We start from the raw sequence: 17,553 nt of genomic DNA on the forward strand, positions 1-17,553 counted from the left end.
AAACCACAAAATAAAACAATAAAAAAATACAAGTATTATTTAATAATTCTAGAATAATGGGTTCACAGGGGATTTAAATGCATGCATTTTGAAACCATGGGATGACTTTAGGGACAAATATTTAATTATGGTTAAGTAATCAATTGAAAATGACTCAATCATGCGGTCAATGATGAAAGCAGAAGGATGCGTGAAGAGGAGTTGATTGATGGTCTATTTGTCTTATCAGTCTTCTTTACTGACCCTCTGTGAACTCTGAACCAACCAGAGCTTTGTGACAAACCTCTAAACCAGTGACACCTTCACAAGTGTTCGCAGAGCCAATCACAGCCTGAAGGGACAATTCTGAGCCAATCAGAGCTCTAGACTCTGATGGATCTCAGCTTGAGGTAATGAGAGCTCAGCTGTTCAGATGTTTGGAAGGCCACCTTCACCCAAGGAATAGTTGGAGGTGAAACTGTTTGGGGAGAAACTAGAGAGGGAATGAAAAGTTGAACATGGCATTAAAATGATAAGCGACAAGTTGACTGAAGCAAGGAGTTAAAAAGAAAATAAAACGAGTGGGTTAGGTTAAATCAAGGACTGAACACAGAAAGAACAGAGGAGGACTTAAGGAAAGGAGAAGTGTAGAGGAGATTGTTCTAACAAAGCAGGACCAGTAAAGGGAAAAAAGAGTAAGATTTAAAGGAGCTCTAAGGTTTTAGTTGTGCCTGAAAAGATGAAGTTGGGTGAGAAGAAGGCAGCCCTCCTGGCCATCAGGGAAAACATCGAGATGGAGCTGTTCTCCTCTGAGGAGCCCTGCGTGGTGACATCAACACAGGAGAAGGAGGAAGAACACAGCTTCCACCAGGTGTGTCTCCTGTAACACTGCACATCTAATACAACATGACGTGTTTGACGTGTTTGTGTTAAGTTAAAGCTGTGACTAATACACAGAAAGTCAATAACATGTTCTGCTGGTGAGACTCCAGATCAGGAGAGTTAGGGTCATGTGAGATCCATTCAATAGGAGGGGTGATAAATGTGTCACAGTTTGTACCATTGATTCCTTCACTGCCAGGTTAATGTGACAGGTCCTTCTGGAACCTCTGCTGCCAGGCCAGTACAGAGGAAATAAACACAAGTCTGTCGTCTCAGAAACAAATTGTCACCGGAGAATCTATCGACCACACTGTCGTCAGTTTTTCACAGGAACAATTCAAAGTTTTGAAAACTGTCCACAAACATCTGGGGGTGATGATTATCCACCTGGGCTATTATTTCTGGAAAGAACAATGCATCCAAACTTGAGTTATGCAAGAAAAATATGCAAAGTCCTGAGTTGATTCAGGAAGCAGAAAAAAACAAATTCCTGTTCCAACAATTTGCTTATTTTTAAGGATTTTTTCCTCTAATCTTTGATTTTTTTGTCCTTGTGACATACTTGATAATTTACTGTTTGGTTCAACTGATTACAACTGGTAGATGTGGTAGAGGATCTTGAGCAGACATTGTTCTGTTTTAAGGGGTCAAAGGTCAAAAAGGCTGGAAACTACTGCTGTAAGGGTGAAAAGGCTTTATTGTGTGTGTTTGTGATTTGGGTGAACTGACCCATTAAAACATAAGAAATACTCATTGTAACAACTTAAATACCACATTTTAGAACAAAATTACAAAGCACTATACAAAGACTGAAACGGTCCCAAACAAGACAGCTGACATTGATGGAAACTTTATGGTTTTGCAATGAATTTTTTATTTTTGTTTGTTTGTTTTACATAATCAAAACCGTAGTGCAATCACCTAAAATACCAACCCATTATTTCAGTATGCCCCCTCCTCATGCAGCTCTGTATGTTTTGTTTGGTGCACAATGAACTACCTCCTCTTCCTCCTCAGAGACACCTGGAGCATCCTCTGGTCCCTGACTGTGAAGAGGAACCAGAGCCTGAGGTCCAGACCCAACCCAGGCAGCAGCCCAAGCCCAAACCAGAGCCCCCTGCAGGGGGGGAGACAGAGCACCACACCTCTATGCCAAGCTTCATGGAGGACATAGAGATAGAAATGGAGGTTAGTGACGCCCACACAGGCACAATTGTCTGCTGAGTATGTAATTGATTTTTAAAGATCACACAATTCCTTTTTTTGAAACCTCATTTTCTTTGTCTCTCTTCTTCTTGCTTTCCTTCCCTCTCTGCAGGTGTTTCCTCCCCTCAAAGTGTCTGAAAGCGAGCTAGTGGAGCTAAAGTCAGATGATTCTTCCATCATGACAATGGTAGGACTCCTCGGGTTTTGTTGTGTTTGTCATTTGCTAATCAACAAAGATAACACAATCACAGATTTCTCGATTAATAAAAGGCCAAAGTTGAGTGTAAAAATAAACTAAAAGTACAGATGTATTTAAAACTTTTTTCTTTTATTGATTTATTTTTATAAACGGACACTTATGTGAAGAGATTCAGTTTAATTTAATTATTCCCTACAATTCTACTTGTTCTTGATTCATTTTCTGTTGATTGACTAATTAATCAACCACTTATTTCAATGATAATATTAACTTTTGTTCAATTTGCAGCTACATTTGAAGACTTACTGTCCTTAATTTAAATTTTTCTGTCTGAAGTTGAGATTTCTGTACAATATGAGAAACTGTGTAAGTTTGTGTGACATTGTGCTGTGTGTTGCAGCCGTCGCCAAACAAAAGCAGTCGTGTCAAGTGGAAGAGACTGACTCCACAGAGGACAGGACTGGTGGTCAAAGATGTGGTCTGTCTGACCCGAGGACACTACCTGGCACAGCTAGAGAGGTGTGTGTGTGGGCTGTTTTCCAGGGTTTTCTTCAAAACAAATATCTAAACTTCTCACCGGACTGGAATGAAATTTGGTTTGGATATTCATTGTCCCCTGTTGATCTTTCTGAGTGTTTTGTCATCACTATGACCTTTTTCTTAAGCACCATTATCGGTCAGGACTTCCTCTCGAGTAACTGATGAATCTGGTGAAAATATACGAAGGTAAATATTTCTCTCTGTCTCCACAGACATATTGTTCCACGTGGCAAAGAACGAGCAGCTCTAGCTGCGATGGGAATGACCGCTCGCATCACCATTGACTACGGCTGGTCAGCCAATCAGATGGAGAGCCGGCTGGCGATGCTCTTCAGGGGGCAGTTTGTGAGATGGGCAGGACAAAGGTTTTCCTTCACATATCTACAGGTGTGTGTGTGTTTAAGGTGGATTTTTATATTTGTTTTGTAGTTGTTCTAAGGTTCTAGAGAGAAATTAAGACTTGGTTAATCATCTCAGATTGAATTTAGGAGTATGATTGGCTGATTAATTTAAAGATCCTGATTAGGATTTGAAGTTTTTTGTTAAGATTTCAACAGGAATCTATGATATTTGTGCAAGCAAACGTGATATCCTGAAAACAAGCATAGCACATACTATATGTCCATGTGAGTGTGAATGAGTGCAGTATTCCTACATCAAATGCATTATGGAATAAAACCTGAAGGACATGTTGCTTTTCTTCAAGGGAGTTAGTTTATTAGAATTAATCTTCAGTTTAGTCAATTTAAATTTAAAGTAGGATTGTTGCAATATACTTGTATTGACAACAACAGTGATATTTAAAAAATGAAATATTGATATGGTGTTAATTATACTCATGATAATATCATGATGAAAGTTGTTAGGCCTTGTGGATCTTTTGTTTATTATTTCATCTGGTTGTCATTTCACTATCCATTGAGTACAATTGTTCTTTTTGTATGCTTTTACAGACTCTCTGCTCACTTCCCTGCACTTGTATTTGAGTCAAATTCATCTGCCAAAAAAGAGGAAAAAAAACATTATTGGCATTATGGTTATTTTATTTTTTATTATTTTCTAATTTTCTATAGATTTCGTGGTTTTTTTTGGCCATGATAACCGTGTAATGAAATCAGCCCTAAGTTGATGAGTTGATAGTATGTGTTGTTTCCAGTGTGTGCAGGGCTCCAGGGTGCTGTTTGTCCCTGACACCCCTGCTGAGGGCTGGACAGGGGAGCAGGTACTCAGGATCTCTGGACATGGCCCCTTGTATATCTTCAGCCACCAGGACCACACACAGGTAAACCACAGCTGATTTCATTGTCGACGTGTTGGCGGTAGAGTCGTTTGTCTCCACAATACACCTCTCAGCAAGTGTGATTATTAAAACTAACTTTATGGCTCATTTTCATGTTATCAGTTTTTTATTCCCGTTGAAAGCTTCTTCTGTAACTTCATCGCAAATCCAGTTGTGTTGCCTTTGCGATGTGATGTGAGTGCTCTGACAGAATTCGATTCAGCACTGTGGGTTTGGAGCTTAAAAATAATAGATTCCCTTTGTTTTCATTAACACACCGAATTCAACTTTTCCACATTTCCTCCACAGTGCATGAAGTTAAAATACTCTTCTCTCAACAGGCAGAGTCTGGGAGGTCAGCAACACCCGAGACGCCTGTGGTGAACAGGTAAGAAACCATCAACACTTGCTGGGGACAGACATTTCAAAATGGTGAACAGTGGACCATATTACTGAATTACATGAGTGTATGTGTGTTGTCTCTTGTCAGGAAGGAGTTTTTTCTTGAGGCCAGCACAGAGAGCTGCCAGGAGGAAGACGCCCAGCTGGGAAGACAGATGCAGCCTCGTGTTCGCAGGACCACAGAGGAGGTGAGTTTATCTCACTCTTGTCAAGAGATAAAAAGTATGAATGCAGTAGTTGGAGGACAGGAGCTGTGTCTCCTGTTAAACCTGTCTCTGGTGTGCAGTTCACACTCGACCTGGACACCGTTCTGAGACTGTTCAGACAGCAGAACATGGATCGAGACGTAGAAACCCACATCCAGGTGAGGAGGAGAGACCTGCTCCGCAGCGCTCTGAAGGTGGTGAGGAGGCCGGGGTTCTGTTTCAGGACGACGCCCGTCATCTCCTTCAGTGGAGAGGAGACCGATGGCCACGAGGGGCCTCTCAGAGAGTTCTTCAGGTTGTGATTATTTACCTCATATTTTACATATGTGCTGTGTTTTTTTTTTATGGTGAGTTCAACCGTACAGCTTAACTGGACTGTAAAACATTAACAGCACCATCGTGATTTGCTGGTTTTCCATATATCTGGTAGTTTTTCAGGTTTCAGTCTGAGATCCAACACGAATAAATGTATTTAAACTGATCTTTTCGTAATATGAGGGATACAGGATGCTTGGTGTTGCAAAATGATGACGATCCAAAAAACACTGACCTCTCAATAACATTTTGTTCTTAAGAATTATTTTTTCAATTAATCAATAATTTAGCCCATAAAATGCAACAAAATTGTGAAAAATGCTTGTCAGGTGACTTATTCCACCAACAGTCCATAACCTAAAATATTCAGTGTGCAGTGATATACACAGTAAAGCCAAATGGCGACTGTGAAGCAGTAAGTGTTTGGCATTTTTGCTTGATAAATGACTAACTGATCACTTCTCACCCAGGTTGACTCTTCTCGAGCTGCAGCAATGTTCTGTCTTCGAGGGTCCCCCGGGGCGTCTGTTTCTGACTTATGACCTCGCAGCTCTTGAAAACAGGAAGTATTACGAAGCAGGTGTTCTGATTGGCTGGTCTCTGGCTCAGGGGGGGCCTGGACCTCGTTGTCTTCACCCTTCACTCTACCAGGTTGCGTGCATGTGTTTCTCTCTCTGTAATTGTAGCTGGTACTGGGGGAGATTCCTGTGCTCGTTGTTCACACCAAGTGCTCATTGCTTGGATGTTTGTTCACTGCCCCTCCCACATTCTCCTTTCTCAAACTGTGTATGTCTATTGATGTCAGGGTGTCTACTAATTAAGTCTCTATACTGCAGGTAGGGCTGTCTTTTGTCTTTTCAGTCGCCACCGCGCATGATGTCGATGCAGTTTTGAAATCTCTTTCTAACAAATTGTATTCGTGCTGCAGGCAGAGTAGCGTAGAAGAAACATTCTATAAAACACCATATCAAATGGCCAAGCTCCTTTAGCTGGCATTTTCTGTCTGAGTGGCAGTGGCATTTGCCATGAAGCTTAGCACACACATTCAGGTTTCACTCAGGAACAAGCGCAGCCAATAACTTTGCTGATCCCCTGACTTTTCATCTCACACCATCATGTAGTCGAAATGTCACTTTGGTTTATAACAAAACTAATGTTACCATCAGCCTACTTTGAGTTTAGTGTAAGTCGGCAAATCTTAGCATGTTAACACACCAAACTAAAATGCTCAACATGGTAAACATTACCTGTTAGTATGCTGATGTAAGCATTCAGATCAAAGCACAATAAAGCCACACAGAGCTGCTAGCAATGCCACAAGCGACAAGACTGTACACACTCGTCTTGTTATTTAATCTGCACTAATTACTCACCTATCAACAACTGTTGCTAAAAGGCAATTTATGTAACTATGGAAAATGTAATGGACTCTAATTGCCTAGTTTCAAAGGAATTGTTTTAAAAATACGTACTGGCCTCCTAATGGTTTGAGATAAATGGCCACTGCGCACCCAGAAAGATTTTTTTTTTTTTACAGTATTCTGCTTGAAATTTCTTTAGACTTTTTGACATATGGCAGCATTTCCTTGGTTCATTTTTATAAGTGTGGGTAATTAATCAATACCTTATAACTTAGCAGGTCTGACCTTTCGAGTTTATTTTTGCAGGATTGCATTATCATGGATTAGCTCTGTAGCTCTCTGTTTAAAACAATTTATACATTCACAGTTGTAATAATGTCAAAGTAAGATAACTGTGCTCACTGTGATGTATTTTATACTATTTATTCAGTTGATGTGTGGCCACAATCCATCTTTGGAAGACTTCAGCTGGACAGACATTGACGATGCTGATGTACAGATCCGACTGCAACAGGTACACACACACACACACACACACACACACACACACAGGTATTTGCATGTGGAGGCAGTGTGAAGGATGAAGGGTTGCTGTAAAAAACACTAAAAGTGCTGTAATCTTTTTTGCAGATAGATTTGTGTACACTGTTCCACCAAAGTGAGGAGAGACAAACACAATCAGTTAATGGTTTATACTGACACACCCTTACGCATGCAAATAAAGAAAGTAATGCTCCTCTTCTAGCTGCAGAGTTGTACCAATGTGAAGCTGCTGCCTCCCAGTCTGTGTAACTGGGTGTCCAGCTGTGGGATCCCTGGAATCTATTCAGCCCGTTCTGATGAAATAGCAGCCATCTATATCCGCCTGGTCAAACACTACATCTATCACAGGTACAACACACATACGTGTACACACAGGCAGAACAACACACATTCATTCACTTGTAGTTTATATCCCATAAACTGATTTGCCGAGTGTTTCTAACTTAAAAAAATGTTTTTAAAAAGTTCAAGAGACTCAGCAAGACAGTAACAATCAGTGCCGCCTCATTCTTCAGCCTTTTGTTTTGTGATTTAACATCTTGCACACAAACTCTCCAAATTGCACCTGATGTGAAGAAAGGTCATCTTCAATCACTAAGTCCCTCCACTGTGCTTCAGGGTGGCCAGTATGATCTCCCAGTTCACCGAGGGGCTGAACAGCTGTGGTGGATTGTGGGATATGGTACAGTCCCACTGGGAGGCGTTTGTGCCTCTGATGACGAGCGCACGGCAAGAGCCTCTGACCCTGGAAGAGTTCAAACAGCTCTTCACTGTCTGCTACAGCCATATAGACAGTCAGCTGAGGGCAGCTGAGGAGGCAACAGCTGGGCATTGGGAAACGGTCCTCAGCTTCATCAGCAGTAAGCATGGAGGGAAGGATGGAAGGATGGAAGCCGAAAACAAAGTGTCTTGTGGCTCTTGTATCAGACACTGGCAGAAGGAAGTGTCATTAAAATGCTGCAAGTGTTTCAGGTTGTACTGAGAGGCTGTTTTAATTAAAATATTTCCCTGTGCACTATCAGAGGGTGAGGCAGATTTTTCCTTTGAAGACATCCTCGCCTTCACCACAGGAGCTGATCATCTGCCTCCTCTTGGGTTCCCCAGGTTGATCTCCCTGCGTTTTTACTCCCAGGTTGGTATCTCTCAGATCAGCATTAGACTCGGTGATAAGTCACTGTCCTTAAAATGTTGCCCACTTCATGTGAAACTGAAATCTCAGCTGTAAGAAGTGACAATGTGATTCACTGAGGCTATGTGGCTTTTATAGGGTGAGACATCTCAACAGGTCCCCTTGAGACAGGCACTCTAGCAACTTTGAGGGCTGCTTGTTACAATACCCAGTTCAGTCAGATACAATGGTATCAATAACTAAGTACGTTTACTCAAATATTGTACTTAAACCTGCATTAAATGATATTTTAGCTCCTTGGGGGCAAAACACAGCATGCTGTAAATACAACATTGACATATTATCACCTTGACACAGTAGTGGCTTTTTACACATCCAGCAGACACAGTGCATTAGCATGTATTTTAAGTTGTTTGTGTCATGCATGTCCAATATTCACTTTCCTTTAAGTTCTGATTTTGGTCTCCACCAACACCTGAGAAAAACATCTGTCTCATTAGCTCTAAAATGATCCACTGTGTTCACCAGCTCTCAAAGCTTTGTCACTGTCGCAGGGTGAATTAAAGCAATAAAATTGTGGCTGTAAAACCGAAATAATAAGCTGAAAGATGGTAAAATGTTTCGTTCAGCTGAGGGAAATCTTTTTCTGACTCTTATTCCTATAATATTGCATCAGCAGTTGAAAATGTTGCTTTCCACATTAGCTAAAGAAGACAGATTTAAAAAAAAAAAAAAAAAAAAAGATAATAATGTCCTCCTCAGTACATTTATTACTAATGTGTCTTTTAGAGGCAGAAGGCTGAGGACACAGTTTCCTAATAGAAAATGTTTTTTTCTGTGTTCATGGCACATTTCATTTGCTTTAATTCATTTTCCAGGATGGTCTGCCCCATGCCTCAACCTGTGCTCTGGAGCTCTTCCTGCCGAGGTCGGTGGCGGGGGCTGAAGATCTGTCGGCGCTGCTGAGCAGAGCTGTGCACGAGGCCCTGGGCTTTACACGTTTCAAGACGGAGGGAGATGGAGAGGACAACTGCACAGAAGTGATGACAAGTTTAGGAAGCGGAAGCCCTTCTGGAAACCTCATGTCGTGCTGAAGCTGACTTTGTGGAGCTCGGAGGTTTCTATACGATATTAACAATGTGACCGAGAAGAAAGTCGCGTGTCAGTCAGGTGTAAATGAAAGCCTCACCCAGTGTTTGTTTAAGGCATTATTCATCCTATGTCAGGTTTATAATAGTAGCTGTGCACATGCTTTTGTGTCATGGAGACAATAATGTCTTTTAGAAAAGAAGGAGCGTAAGATAATTGTGTTTGTGACCTTCACAAGTAATGGGACTTGTGGCTGCTGAAGATAGCAGATCATATGTTTTTTTTTATTTTGTTGACACCCTGTACTTGACATATGCAGCTACAGGAAATGTCCCTCAAATTAATTCTTCAAAATAAGTTTCTCTGTCATGTTTTGTTTTAATCTTTTAAAAATGATTCAAAAAAAAAAACAAAAACAAACTGTAGATCCCAAATCCTAAGTTATGAACTTCCAACATACACATACTTTCAGACTGTCTTTTTGACATCTAACAGAGTAGCTAGTCTGATTACATATTTATAATTTCACATCTTGCATTGTGTCATTGTGCAATTTGATACATTGAGCCTTGTTACACATTCAAAAGAAAATTTTTCACTTGATATTATTCTGTTTTGTGTTTTCAAATATTGTTTTATAACTGATGTGTATATATATACATGATATGCTTTAAAATCAATTGTTGAATAAAGTTTCTTTGAAAAAGATTTATTAAAGAACACAGAACGCTGCAAATAGGCACAGATATGTCTCTTTATTTATCTTTCAAAAGGATATAACACAACAGAAAGAAAAAGAAGAAGCTAATTTTGTTAAAAATCTAGTTTCTGGTCTAAACCAGGAAGTCTGAAGGTCTTGCTATGACAGCGCAGAAATGGACATATAGCCTTAAGTGAAAATGATTGTCGCTGCAAACAAAATGTCACACTAAATAATTGTCTAACGCATGTCAGAACAATAAATAAGAATTTTAGTACAAAAATAATCATTTGAAAAAATTATTTAAACCAGTAATATAGAGGAGAAAGATCTAATGTGTCTAAACGTTTAAAAGGTGAACCTGCATACAGAATGCCTCCTCCCCTTCATAAAGCATTTAGGTGTTGTTCTATACCACACTGTCCACCCTTTTAATATTCTGATTTTATATAAACTTTGTCGAGCAATTCTTAATGTCACAAGACAAAACATTTTGTCAGTAATACTCTGACATAACCTTCATTTCCCTGATTCGGGATTACACGTGACATGCACTTGACATAACACACTCACCAAGGTTATCGTTGCCAGCATTTTGTGTGAGGTGTTTATTTAAAAGGAAAGGGAGGACTGAGCAAGAAACATAGTTTAAAAGTTTCCTGGTTACTAGGCCTGTCAGCGTGGGAGCCACTTCACCGGTTACAAAGCAGGCAATTACTGTCTCCTCTTAAACACCATCTCTTAGACAGATCAGATTTCTCTGTTTGAGCTTCCCATTGTACTGTACAAATAATTTGACCCTTTAGTCAAATGTACATCTCTACTATTCACATTCCTGGGAAATACAGTAACGAGTATTTGTTTTGAAATTGAAATTTTGAAATTACTTTTTGGGCTTCTTATTGCCTTTATTATACAGGACAGTGAGAGAGTGACAGGAAAGTTGGGGAGAGAGAAAGAGGGGATGACATGCAGCAAAGGGCCACAGGTCAGATTCGAACCCCAGGACGCTGCAGTCAGGACTAATCCTTGGTATTGGTATGTGCTCTACCAGGTGAGCCTCCAAGGTGCCCTGTGCTGCAAATATTTTAGATGTAATCTGACAAAGTAATAATAAAGAGGTATAGGAAGGGACTTGTTTAGTAAAAAAAGTTCTTATACCTGGAGTGTAATCCAGATACTTCTGGGGGTTTGGAAATAGTTGTTGTAGTCATTGCAGCACATTAACATTTGATGTGTTGTGCTAAAACTGTGGAAAAACTGAAAAGAAACTTCTCTTTCCAGTTATGGGGGGAATAGTTGGGGTGAACCATTGTGCCCCTTCACAGTGTGTTAAAACTATACCACCAGCACAACCCTAGTTTTGCGGTATTCATTTTAACTCTTTCCATCCACATTAAGTTTCTATCGGACTCTGACTCTTTGAATGTTTGTCACGGTGATCATGTGGGCTGTTCCATTCAGGATCTTGTCTCTAAAAAACTACATGGAGAGAAAACACAGAGAATAAACATCAGTGGATCGATATTGGCATTGATAATGTTGGCTTAAAATAATTCACAAGCCAAAGTTATTTTACACATTCTGTTTTACATACCTCTTTGACAAGCTCAATGAGGGTTCCATTGCTGAGCTCTCCAGAAGAGGTTAGCCTCATCTGTACATGTAACAGTGCTGCAGGGCCTGCAAGGATTAATAATACATTACATGTGGAAAAAGATTTAAAGAAAAACTAACTGTGGTCCCATCACTAATTGTAACAAGTTTAAAAACACTTAAACAAATTAAAGGACATTTTATGATTTGTTTAACCACCTTGCACTTTGCATTTGGACCTCTACAATTGTAGTTCATGGCTGGGATAATATATTTTTATTGGAGTCAAAATCAATAGGAATCACTTACCTTCGAAAGTTGGTGCTGGAGTTATCGTTGAGGCTGCAGTTGTGGTAGTTGGTGTTGGAATTGTTGTTGGGGCTGCAGTTGTGGTAGTTGGTGCTGGAGTTGTGGTAGTTGGTGCTGCAGTTGTGGTAGTTGGTGCAGGAGTTGTGGTAGTTGGTGCTACAGTTGTGGTAGTTGGTGCTGGAGTTGTTGGGGCTGCAGTTGTGGTAGTTGGTGCTGCAGTTGTGGTAGTTGGTGCTGGAGTTGTGGTAGTTGGTGCTGCAGTTGTGGTAGTTGGTGCAGGAGTTGTGGTAGTTGGTGCTACAGTTGTGGTAGTTGGTGTTGGAATTGTTGTTGGGGCTGCAGTTGTGGTAGTTGGTGCTGGAGTTGTGGTAGTTGGTGCTGCAGTTGTGGTAGTTGGTGCTGGAGTTGTTGTTGGGGCTGCAGTTGTGGTAGTTGGTGCTGGAGTTGTGGTAGTTGGTGCTGCAGTTGTGGTAGTTGGTGCTGGAGTTGTGGTAGTTGATGCTACAGTTGTGGTAGTTGGTGCTGGAGTTGTTGTTGGGGCTGCAGTTGTGGTAGTTGGGACTGCAGTTGTGGTAGTTGGTGCTGCAGTTGTGGTAGTTGGTGCTGCAGTTGTGGTAGTGGGTGCTACAGTTGTGGTAGTTGGTGCTGGAGTTGTTGTTGGTGCTACAGTTGTGGTAGTTGGTGCTGCAGTTGTTGTCAAGGCTGCAGTTGTGGAAGTTAGTGCTTGAGTTGTGGTAGTTGGTGCTGGAGTTGTTGTTGGTGCTGCAGTTGTGGTAGTTGGTGCTGCAGTTGTTGTTGTTGGTGGTGCTGGAGTTGTTGTTGGGGCTGCAGTTGTGGTAGTTGGTGCTGGAGTTGTGGTAGTTGGTGCTGCAGTTGTTGTCGAGGCTACGGTTGTGGTAGTTGGTACTGCAGTTGTTGGCGAGGATGCAGTTGTGATTAATGCTGCAGTTGTTGTAGTTGGTGCTGCAGTTGTTGTGGTAGTTGGTGCTGACGTTGTTGTTGTTGAGGCTGCAGTTGTGGTAGTTGGGACTGCAGTTGTGGTAGTTGGTGCTTGAGTTGTGGTAGTTGGTGCTGGAGTTGTTGTGGTAGTTGGTGCTGACGTTGTTGTTGTTGAGGCTGCAGTTGTGGTAGTTGGGACTGCAGTTGTGGTAGTTGGTGCTTGAGTTGTGGTAGTTGGTGCTGGAGTTGTGGTAGTTGGTGTTGGAGTTGTGGTTGAGGCTGCAGTTGTGGTAGTTGGTGCTTGAGTTGTGGTAGTTGGTGCTTGAGTTGTGGTAGTTGGTGCTGCAGTTGTTGTCAAGGCTACAGTTGTGGTAGTTGGTGCTGGAGTTGTGGTAGTTGGTGTTGGAGTTGTTGTTGGGGCTGCAGTTGTGGTAGTTGGTGCTGCAGTTGTGGTAGTTGGTGCTGCAGTTGTTGTTGTTGGTGCTGGAGTTGTTGTTGGGGCTGGAGTTGTGGTAGTTGGTGTTGGAGTTGTTGTTGGGTCTGCAGCTGTGGTAGTTGGTGTTGGAGTTGTTGTTGGGGCTGCAGTTGTGGTAGTTGGTGCTGCAGTTGTGGTAGTTGGTGCTGGAGTTGTGGTAGTTGGTGCTGCAGTTGTTGTAGTTGGTGCTGCAGTTGTTGTTGTTGAGGCTGCAGTTGTGGTGGTTGGTGTTGGAGTTGCTGTTGGGGCTGCAGTTGTGGTAGTTGGTGCTGGAGTTGTGGTAGTTGGTGCTGCAGTTGTTGTAGTTGGTGCTGCAGTTGTGGTAGTTGGTGCTGCAGTTGTTGTTGAGGCTACAGTTGTGGTAGTTGGTGCTGGAGTTGTGGTAGTTGGTGTTGGAGTTGTTGTTGGGGCTGCAGTTGTGGTAGTTGGTACTGCAGTTGTGGTAGTTGGTGCTGCAGTTGTTGTTGTTGGTGCTGGAGTTGTTGTTGGGGCTGCAGTTGTGGTAGTTGGTGCTGCAGTTGTGGTAGTTGGTGCTGGAGTTGTGGTAGTTGGTGCTGCAGTTGTTGTAGTTGGTGCTGCAGTTGTTGTTGTTGAGGCTGCAGTTGTGGTGGTTGGTGTTGGAGTTGCTGTTGGGGCTGCAGTTGTGGTAGTTGGTGCTGGAGTTGTGGTAGTTGGTTCTGCAGTTGTTGTAGTTGGTGCTGCAGTTGTGGTAGTTGGTGCTGCAGTTGTTGTAGTTGGTGCTGCAGTTGTAGTAGTTGGTGCTACAGTTGTGGTAGTTGGTGCTGCAGTTGTTGTTGTTGAGGCTCCAGTTGTGGTAGTTGGTGCTGCAGTTGTGGTAGTTGGTGCTGAAGATGTTGTTGAGGCTGCAGATGTGGTAGTTGGGGCTGCAGTTGTGGTAGTTGGTGCTGCAGTTGTTGTTGATGCTCCAGTTGTGGTAGTTGGTGCTGCAGTTGTGGTAGTTGGTGCTGAAGATGTTGTTGAGGCTGTAGTTGTAGTGGTTGGTGCTGCAGTTGTTGTTGGGGCTGTAGTTGTAGTGGTTGGTGCTGCAGTTGTTGTGGTAATTGGTGCTGCAGTTGTGGTAGTTGGTGCTGCAGTTGTTGGGGCTGTAGTTGTAGTGGTTGATGCTGCAGTTGTTGTTGAGGCTCCAGTTGTGGTAGTTGGTGCTGGAGTTGTTGTTGGGGCTGTAGTTGTAGTGGTTGGTGCTGCAGTTGTTGTTGGGGCTGTAGTTGTTGTGGTTGGTGCTGCAGTTGTTGTTGGGGCTGTAGTTGTAGTGGTTGGTGCTGCAGTTGTTGTTGAGGCTCCAGTTGTAGTAGTTGGTGCTGCAGTTGTTGTTGGGGCTGTAGTTGTAGTGGTTGGTGCTGCAGTTGTTGTTGGGGCTGTAGTTGTTGTTGTTGGGGTTGTAGTTGTAGTGGTTGGTGCTGCAGTTGTTGTTGAGGCTCCAGTTGTGGTAGTTAGTGCTGCAGTTGTTGGAGCTGCAGTTGTTGTTGGGGCTGTAGTTGTAGTGGTTGGTGCTGCAGTGGTTGTTGGAGCTGTAGTTGTTGTGGTTGGTGCTGCAGTTGTTGTTGGGGCTGTAGTTGTAGTGGTTGGTGCTACGGTTGTTGTTAAGACTCCAGTTGTGGTAGTTGGTGCTACAGTTGTTGTTGGGGCTGTAGTTGTTGTTGTTGGAGCTGCAGTTGTTGTTGGGGCTGTAGTTGTAGTGGTTGGTGCTGCAGTTGTTGTTGGGGCTGTAGTTGTAGTGGTTGGTGCTGCAGTGGTTGTTGGGGCTGTAGTTGTAGTGGTTGGTGCTGCAGTGGTTGTTGGAGCTGTAGTTGTAGTGGTTGGTGCTGCAGTTGTTGTTGGGGCTGTAGTTGTAGTGGTTGGTGCTACGGTTGTTGTTAAGACTCCAGTTGTGGTAGTTGGTGCTACAGTTGTTGTTGGGGCTGTAGTTGTTGTTGTTGGAGCTGCAGTTGTTGTTGGGGCTGTAGTTGTAGTGGTTGGTGCTGCAGTTGTTGTTGGGGCTGTAGTTGTAGTGGTTGGTGCTGCAGTGGTTGTTGGGGCTGTAGTTGTAGTGGTTGGTGCTGCAGTGGTTGTTGGAGCTGTAGTTGTAGTGGTTGGTGCTGCAGTTGTTGTTGGGGCTGTAGTTGTAGTGGTTGGTGCTACGGTTGTTGTTAAGACTCCAGTTGTGGTAGTTGGTGCTACAGTTGTTGTTGGGGCTGTAGTTGTTGTTGTTGGAGCTGCAGTTGTTGTTGGGGCTGTAGTTGTTGTTGGGGCTGTAGTTGTAGTGGTTGGTGCTGCAGTTGTTGTTGGGGCTGTAGTTGTAGTGGTTGGTGCTGCAGTTGTTGTTGGGGCTGTAGTTGTAGTGGTTGGTGCTGCAGTTGTTGTTGGAGCTGCAGTTGTTGTTGGGGCTGTAGTTGTTGTTGTTGTTGGAGCTGCAGTTGTTGTTGGGGCTGTAGTTGTAGTGGTTGGTGCTGCAGTTGTTGTTGGAGTTGTAGTTGTCGTGGTTGGTGCTGCAGTTGTTGTTGGGGCTGTAGTTGTAGTGGTTGGTGCTGCAGTTGTTGTTGGGGCTGCAGTTGTAGTGGTTGGTGCTGCAGTGGTTGTTGGAGCTGTAGTTGTAGTGGTTGGTGCTGCAGTTGTTGTTGGAGCTGTAGTTGTAGTGGTTGGTGCTGCAGTTGTTGTTGGGGCTGTAGTTGTAGTGGTTGGTGCTGCAGTTGTTGTTGGGGCTGTAGTTGTTGTTGTTGGAGCTGCAGTTGCTGTTGGGGCTGTAGTTGTAGTGGTTGGTGCTGCAGTTGTTGTTGGGGCTGTAGTTGTAGTGGTTGGTGCTGCAGTTGTTGTTAAGACTCCAGTTGTGGTAGTTGGTGCTAGAGTTGTAGCTGGAAATATTTTTTTGGAATATCAGAGAAGCAGTCACATGTAATACTTCAGTGATTCAGCTGACCCAGCCACCTTGAGTCCTGGACATTGGGTCTAATTTTTCCCACCTCATACTGTCATCTTCTCCCACTTGCACAGTACACTACTAACGACTGACATAATACAATGGGCTACTGATAATCTGATCTTGGCTGAGACTGATGAGTGTTTCACTGTTTTACATGTGATCTGTTGTTTTTTGTGCATCTTCAATATGGAATGAATATTTTTTGGATTTAGTATTAATGATAATCAGATAAAATGTTTTGTGATATTAACTTTACAGTGTCTAAGAATACTTTTAAACCAACACTGCTACAAAGTACAAATGATAACCTTTTCAGCTCAAGGTGAGAGAGTGGCACCTGATGCTGTATGCCAGCCAGGATTTATGTTTGTGCTCTTGTTCATGATTCTCCAGCGTCCTTGACAGAGAGACAGTCAAGCAGTCAAGGAAACTAAGATAATGAATCAGCTTTATATTACCTTATTTTAATCAGGTAATTTACAGTACCAGCCAAATGTTTGGACACAAGTGTGTGCTGAGTTTGTGTACTATGTGTACTGCATGTCTGTATATCATTCAAGTTTTGTTAACTATAACTTGAATTTTAAGATGGTTTAGTCAGTCATCGTACATGTATTCCTGCTTATAATTAGTCAATGTATTGTAACTTCTAATGACAAACACATTTTCTAATTGTGTAATGTTGTAGTCTGATCTTGTTTAACAGCAATATACACTGTGGAAATTTCTCAAGTTTATCCTATTAGACAAGAATTAATAGTTTTTGAAAGAAACATCTACAGCAGTCAAAACATATAATTAAAATTAAAACCTTAATACTTTCAGATATTGTTATGGTTTGAATATTAGCAGCTTTGGAAATACCCCTGGCTACTGCCACTGTTAGTATTACATATCATAAGATACAAACAATCAAAGCCATAAAATTATCATTTGTAAAGAAACTTGTAATGATTTTTAACCTTGTCCGGAGGAAGTGTGAAAATATCCAAGCAAAAAGATCCAACATAGGATTTTTCTTTCCATGATGAGTGCTGTTGCTTCTCACTACTCCAGGGACAGGCAGGTGTTTCTTCTGCGACTGCACGTTTTGCTTAGTTGGTGAATTGCTCCTCCCTCAGCTATAGAAGGCGTGACAGGGTACGGGTGATACAGACTACTTACATATAACCTGAAAAACCAGGTGAGATCACATGTTTACAAAATATAGGGTACTACAAACAAAATCATAGAACACATCATACAGCTGAAAAGATCTGCAGTGACCTTATACCATTCAGCAATAGGTTGACAACCCTGTTCTTCAAAAATAATTGACGATTAGTACAATTGCTTATAGTGAATCATGACTGGTGAAATCAGATAGTCTTAACACATTTGGGTCTTTGTTTGAATGTTTTTCATCAGCGAAATTTTTCTATTCTCAGAGGATGACATTTCATATTGTATAAGCTGTAGCCAAGACGGGAAACACTTAAAGTATATCG

At 42.2% G+C, this 17,553-nt stretch overlaps 2 protein-coding genes across 2 annotated transcripts; one reads left to right on the forward strand and one right to left on the reverse strand.

Moving 5' to 3' along the window:
* The first annotated feature begins 385 nt into the window (after positions 1-385).
* On the forward strand, positions 386-9,715 carry LOC139626143 (uncharacterized). Its single transcript, XM_071486379.1, has 15 exons — positions 386-850; positions 1,879-2,049; positions 2,180-2,254; positions 2,667-2,785; positions 3,019-3,193; positions 3,963-4,088; positions 4,427-4,473; positions 4,576-4,675; positions 4,774-4,988; positions 5,479-5,659; positions 6,800-6,883; positions 7,115-7,260; positions 7,531-7,772; positions 7,935-8,044; positions 8,920-9,715. Exons 1-15 carry the CDS (start codon positions 719-721, stop codon positions 9,133-9,135), a joined length of 2,139 nt encoding a protein of 712 aa, XP_071342480.1. The 5' UTR covers positions 386-718; the 3' UTR covers positions 9,136-9,715.
* Positions 9,716-9,866: 151 nt separating this feature from the next.
* Positions 9,867-17,347, reverse strand: LOC139626142 (homeobox protein 2-like). Its single transcript, XM_071486378.1, has 4 exons — positions 17,029-17,347; positions 11,736-15,998; positions 11,428-11,513; positions 9,867-11,312 (listed from the first exon to the last, which is right to left on the reverse strand). The coding sequence occupies exons 1-3, from the start codon at positions 17,073-17,075 to the stop codon at positions 11,441-11,443; spliced, it is 4,383 nt and encodes a 1,460-aa protein (XP_071342479.1). The 5' UTR covers positions 17,076-17,347; the 3' UTR covers positions 9,867-11,312; positions 11,428-11,440.
* Positions 17,348-17,553: the final 206 nt, after the last annotated feature.

This window comes from Trachinotus anak, unplaced genomic scaffold, assembly GCF_046630095.1.
Source record: "Trachinotus anak isolate AG129_WGS33_773 ecotype Australia unplaced genomic scaffold, CSIRO_AGI_Tana_v1 ptg000010l, whole genome shotgun sequence".
Classification (NCBI taxonomy): domain Eukaryota; kingdom Metazoa; phylum Chordata; class Actinopteri; order Carangiformes; family Carangidae; genus Trachinotus; species Trachinotus anak.

What these genes read in the sequence shown, in the direction of transcription:
- LOC139626143 (XM_071486379.1), top strand. Translation starts at nt 719, where the DNA reads ATGAAGTTGGGTGAGAAGAAGGCAGCCCTCCTGGCCATCAGGGAAAAC. An exon ending in GAGACGCCTGTGGTGAACAG is followed by an intron (nt 4,474 to 4,575) that starts GTAAGAAACCAT and finishes GTCTCTTGTCAG; the next exon opens with GAAGGAGTTTTTTCTTGAGG. An exon ending in TTCGCAGGACCACAGAGGAG is followed by an intron (nt 4,676 to 4,773) that starts GTGAGTTTATCT and finishes TCTGGTGTGCAG; the next exon opens with TTCACACTCGACCTGGACAC.
- LOC139626142 (XM_071486378.1), bottom strand. Translation starts at nt 17,075, where the DNA reads ATGTTGGATCTTTTTGCTTGGATATTTTCACACTTCCTCCGGACAAG. An exon ending in TCACACTTCCTCCGGACAAG is followed by an intron (nt 15,999 to 17,028) that starts GTTAAAAATCAT and finishes AAATATTTCCAG; the next exon opens with CTACAACTCTAGCACCAACT. An exon ending in TCCAGCACCAACTTTCGAAG is followed by an intron (nt 11,514 to 11,735) that starts GTAAGTGATTCC and finishes TAATCCTTGCAG; the next exon opens with GCCCTGCAGCACTGTTACAT.